Source organism: Corvus brachyrhynchos, unplaced genomic scaffold (assembly GCF_000691975.1).
Source record: "Corvus brachyrhynchos isolate BGI_N302 unplaced genomic scaffold, ASM69197v1 scaffold130, whole genome shotgun sequence".
NCBI lineage: Eukaryota > Metazoa > Chordata > Aves > Passeriformes > Corvidae > Corvus > Corvus brachyrhynchos.
In genome coordinates, this window is record NW_008236193.1 from 563,885 (window position 1) to 569,437 (window position 5,553).

At 59.6% G+C, this 5,553-nt stretch overlaps 1 protein-coding gene across 1 annotated transcript in view; it reads left to right on the forward strand.

Annotated features, from left to right (window-relative positions):
* Positions 1 to 3,820: 3,820 nt before the first annotated feature.
* The window catches only part of ATP8B3 (ATPase phospholipid transporting 8B3), a 23,202-nt gene continuing 21,469 nt past the window's right edge, over positions 3,821 to 5,553 (forward strand). Inside the window, exons 1-3 of the mRNA XM_017738937.1 lie at positions 3,821 to 3,918; positions 4,436 to 4,527; positions 5,153 to 5,266. Coding sequence (XP_017594426.1) covers positions 3,864 to 3,918; positions 4,436 to 4,527; positions 5,153 to 5,266 — 261 coding nt within the window. The 5' untranslated portion in view covers positions 3,821 to 3,863. The remainder of the gene's footprint in view (positions 3,919 to 4,435; positions 4,528 to 5,152; positions 5,267 to 5,553) is intronic.

Here is a 5,553-nt window from a genome sequence, read left to right on the forward strand (position 1 = left end):
GACGGCGGGCGGGGCGGGGGGACGTGGCGGGCGGGCCCCGTGGGGTGTCCGGGGAGCTGCATCTCCCCCCGGGAGGAGCGGGGTGCCAGGGCAGCCCCTCGGCCGATGGTGCCCCGGGGATGCCGGGCACGGAGGGGCGCTTGGGGATGGCGGAGCCGCCTTTTCACCTGCAACCGCATCAAAGCAGCTGGAAAATAGGGCGAGGGGAGGGAAACTCATAGCTCGGGCACGTCCTGGGAGCTGGGGAAATAACCCTGGAGAGGCTTTAAGGATCCACCCGGCCGGAGCGCGGGGGCGTTTCCGGCGTGCCGGGGACGGGAGGGGACACCCACCCACCCGCTCAGCCCGTCCTGGGCCGCTGGCACTGTCGCCTGTCGTGATGGGTGACGCGGGCTGGCCCGGGGGCGATGCCGCAGCGGGGTTGGCGCTGGAGGCGTCGCCGGGGTGGCTCTGGCTGGGGTCCCACTGGGACACTGGGATCAGGGAAACAACAGCAGCACTCACGGGGAGGGTGACAGGACCCAGTGCCAGCCCCGGGAGGGGGACAAGGGTCAGGCTGGTCCTGTCCCCGCCAGTTTTCGCCCGGGAAGGAGCAGGAGGGCACAGAGGTGACCGGGAACCCCCAGCTGTGGGCACTGCCTGTGCCGGACCTGCCGGGCGCTCCCAGGGAACGGCACTCCCGCACCGAGTCCTGCTCTGAGCAAGAGCTCGGCGCTGATCCGGTGATTTCAGGAACAAAACCTCCACAGAATTCCCGTGGCAGCGGTCGGATCAGCCAGGGACATAAATCTCCGCGTGTTTCACCACCCTGGGCCAAATCCTCGTGGCGCCGTGCCCGGTCCTCCTTAAACCTGACTTTTGTTCAGCCATGCAAACCTCCAATAGCCCAGAACGGCATTTTTGGGGTGAGAAAGCCCTGCTTTGGGGCTTCTCAGCAGCCGGCAGCACCACGGAGATGCTTTACAGCTGGAGACCTCAGGGGTGGGACGTTCCCTGCGGGGCAGGGCAGGGACCAGCTGGCTCATCCCAGGTGTTGATTTGGGGACATCCCATGAGTTAAGAACTCACTGCTGAGGTTTGGGGCCGTGGTCACAGGATGTCCTGTGCCTTTGGCCATCGCTAGCCTTCCCTGGCCCCCCAGGGAGCTCCGGGCTCGGGCTGGAACAGGGTTTGGCTGTCCAGGCTGTCCACCCGTGTGGCTGGGGCTGGCAGGGAGCCCTGGCACCCACTCCCAGCCTGTTCCCGCCTCCCCAAAGTGCACTTTTTATCTCTAATTACTGAGGCGATGAGTGAGCTTCGTTGAGAGCTTTCTTGGAACTGAGGTTTCTTGGATACGTCCTTGAAAATATTTTTCCAGTGCTTTGAATCACCTTTTTTCCCCCTTTCCCCCTGCTCCAGGCCCTGGCAAGAGGCAGCATTCCTGGCTGCCTTTGCAGGGCGCTGAGCCCCGTGGAGTGTCCTGCCTGTGCCAGCTGCAGGTGCTTGATGAGCTGTGCTTTTGTTTGGCACCGACTGGGAGCAGGGATGCTCTGGAGCTGCCGAGGGGAGCACGGCTGGGGGGAGCGGTGATCCTGACTGGGCACAGGATGGATCAGCAGCTTCAGGCCTGATCCTGAGCGTGGTGGGGACCAGGATAACCACAAATAAAGGCAGGAATTCCAGCGTGTTGGTGAGGCTCAGGGCAGGGTCCAGCCCCGACGTTGCAGGTCTGGAAGCAGCAAGCCTGGGAAAGCACCTTGGCATTTCTCAGTGTCAGCCTCGCCTCAAATATCAGTGTCCTGGAGAGAGGAGCCAGGGCAGAAGATGCTTTGAGCCCCTGATCAGGGCCCTGAGGGCACAACCGGAGCTTACTGGCTCTGAGCAGCCGCACTGGGACCCCCCCACCCATCGCCCTGGGCTTGGGGAGCTCAGCCAGGGCTCAGTTCTAGACCGAGCCCCCGAAGGTGGGTCTGGCTCTGGCTTGGCCGCAATCCTGGGCCTTGCTGTGAGTCCTTGGCCTTGGAGGTGTCTTGTCCCAATGGATGGGCTGTGCCTCACCTCGGCCTTTGTCCCCTTTAGAATCCTGACGCTGGACTCCCAAGCCTGAATCGGGACCCCTGGAGCTTGACTGAGGCTGAGGCTCAGGGCTCATCCCAGCTGCCACCCTGGCCCTGCCCTGACCGCCCTCAGTTGGGGCCTTAGAAGGGGTTGGGAGAGACTTTAGAGCTCATCCCATCCACCTTCCACTGTCCCAAGCCCCGTCCAGCCTGGCCTTGGACACTGCCGGGGATGGGATCAGGGCAGGGATTGTCACCTCCAGCAGTCAAAGCAAGGGGCACTGCCTGGCTTCGAGGGCTGTGAGCAGGTGACTCAGTTTCCTCCATTCTGGGTTCCCTGAGGTCTCCTCTTGGATGTTCCCTATGGAGCAGCTGCCTCCACAGAGCCTGTATCCCTTGGCCTGTTCATGGTCTCTGAGGGATACCCCACATCACTATCCCAGGGGAGCCCATCCCTCTGTTAGGAGGAGAGAGGGCGACGTGCCTGGCAGGAGCAGGAGATGGAGGGGTTTGGTGTCCCCCCTTTGTCCCTCTGCAATCAGATCCAGCCCTGTCTGTCTGCAGGGAGAGGTGTCCCCAGCTGGCAGCACCCTGGGGCAAGGACACAGGTGGGGGCACAGCAGGGAGGGAGGTGGGAGATTTGCATCTCTCTGAGTCAAATCCTATTTTGCCTAAATTAAGTGGGGGCAGCCAGTCTTGGCACCGTGGGCTTTCTGTATGGAAGAGATCTCATCCCTCCAGGGATCCACCTGCTCTTCCTGCTCCCTCCTACCTGTGGGACAGATGGTAGCAGGAGCTTTGGGATGTAGCACGAGCATCCCACCACCCCCAGCAGCTCCCTGAAACCCTTCCTTCCTCCTCAGCCGTGCTGTGAAAACAAAGAAAGCAACACTTGGAGCCCAAATTTGCCCAGAGCAGCTGGGGCTGCCCCTGGATCCCTGGCAGTGTCCAAGGCCAGGCTGGACATTGGGGCTTGGAGCAGCCTGGGGCAGTGGGAGGTGTCCCTGCTCACGGGAGGGGGTGGAATGGGATGAGCTTTAAGGTCCCTTCCAACCCAAACCATTCCATTCTGGGATTGTGTGCTGAGCTCTTTTAGGATCCAAGCACAGTGACAGCACCAAGTCCTTGGTGGTAAAGAAGGATTTTGTGGATCAAAGCTTTTTTCAAGCTCTTGGCTGCAGGGGCTGAGGTGCTGTTGGTGTTTGGGGTCTCTTTCACCTGGAATGAGGATGGATGCCCAGCCAGTGGCATCCATGGTGAGTTGGGACAAACCAATACCCACGAGGAGCAAGAGAGAAGTTGAGACTTTGGGTAAAAGAATGGAAAAAGTGATCAAAGAAGTGAGATAAGAAATAACGGCAGGGGCTGACTTCTGGTGGGATTATTTAATAATAAGGTAATTAATACTTTATCCCTCACTGGCTCCTTTCATGTGAGGATCACAAAGCACTTCACAAACATTAATTAATCTTCCCCACCATCCCTGCAGGAAGGTCACGGAGCCACCGAGCGTGAGGGAAATCTTGTCATTGATGGAGCTGGCTGCTCTCCCGGCATGATGCGAGCTCGGGTGGGATGGCAGGACAGGGAGAGCTCCAATTCCTCACCAATGACTGAAAATGATTTCCCATAACTTCCCCAGAGGGCAAAAATTGTCACAGGCAGCCGGGATGGGCGAAGGCTGCTTGGGAGAATGTCCCTCCCACGGGGTGTCCTGCCCTGGAGCCTTGGGAAGCTGGAGCATCCCAGTGGGATCACGCTGTCACCGCTCAGTGTTTCAAATGTCTGTGGTTGTCCTTGTCCCCAGGTCCTGGCAGTGGTGCCAGCATGGCTGAGCAGGCCCCAGCCACAGGCTGCCCACGTGGGAAGCAGCAGCTGCCAGGTCAGTGTGCAGCGGGTGTGGTTTGGGGAATTTCCCTGGTTTCAGACAGCTCATGAGGAAGCCGAATGTGGGGCACGGTTGTGAGGGGGAAGAAGAAGATCTGGGGTGAGGATGGGCTGTCAGCTGGGGGCAGGTGTTGGGAACAGCGCTGGGATGTTCCCAGCTCGGCAGGGTCTGCACTGGGACGGCACAAACGGAACTGGGAGAGGAGTGACCGTGACCAGAACAGGCTGGGGGCTCATCCTGCACGTGGCCTGAGCCCAAGGAGTGACCCTGAGGCTCGGGGGGTGCGGGCAGCGCTCCTGCAGCTCTGGAATGTTCTGGTCTCCTGCTCTCTCTGTCCCCTGTCACTGACACTGAGACCCAGCCCTGTCCCAGCTGTGCCTGCAGCTCTCAAGGTCCCCGTGCCCTTGGAAGGCCACCCCAGCAGTGACCATGGCAGGTCCTTGTGCCCGGGGGGGCCGAGGGCAGGGCCTGGCTGCCACGGGAACTGCTGGATGCCCACTTGCTTTTCCAGCTTTCACCTGGGAGGTGAGGGCCAACGACCGCGGCTACCACAGGCAGTTCAAGAAGAAATTTGCCTTCTGCCTGAGCAAGAGGAAATATTCGGTGAGCCAGGAGGGGCCTGGGCTTCCCTTCCCCAGCCCCTCACCCCGGAGCCGGTGGTGGCTGTGGGGGCACGGCAGAGATGCTCCAGAGGGGTCTCCAGAGGGGTGGAGAGTCACACACACAATCCCCAGGGAGGAGAAGCGCTGCTCCCTCCCTGCCTGGTGCCCCCCAGAGCTGTCAGAGAAGGAGCAGAGCTGTGGGAAGTGTTTTAGGCTGGTGGTCTAATCAAGAGTAAGATTTTTCAAAATGTGTTGAGGCAGCAAAACCAGATTTTTTTTTTTTTTTGCTGCTAAATACCATAGAGGTCAGTTAGCTGGGGTTCAGATCACAGAATCACTGAATATCCTGAGCTGGAATGCACCCACAAGGACCCAAGGGCCCAACTCTTGCTGAATGGCTCACATGGGGAGCAAACCCACAAGCGAATGATTTTGTTCTCAATTTTACACGGCCCTTGGACCCGATAAATCCCTCTTTTCCCTTATGGCTTTGATAATTTTTTTGAGGCATCTCTTGTGCTGTGAAAAATCCTAAAACCACCAGAATGTTTTGGCACTTGCAGAGCAGGTCCCTGATTTCCCCCAGCTGACCCTGGCAGTGGCTGTGACTCCCCTCTCCTCCACAGGGCAATGCCATCAGGACAGCCAAGTACAACCTCCTCACCTTCCTGCCCCTCAACCTCTACGAGCAGTTCCACCGCATGGCCAACGTCTACTTTGTCTTCGTCATCCTCCTCCAGGTGGGGTGGGCACCACGGGAACACCGAGTGTGAGCCAGGGGTTTGCCCAAGGAGGCTTCTCTGGAGTTCAGAGAAGTCAGGCTAAAAGGTTTCCCAGGACGTGGCTTTTCCGTGGTGTTTGGGGTCTTTTGGGAGCTCGGAGGGGTTTAACCTGTGTTAGGTGTGGTTGCTTTAAATTAAAGTCTCCCAGCATCAGGAGCACGGGGAGCTGCTGGAGCCACTCCAGAGGAGGCCACGGAGCTGCCCCAAGGGCTGGAGCCCCTCTGCTCTGGAGCCAGGCGCGGCGA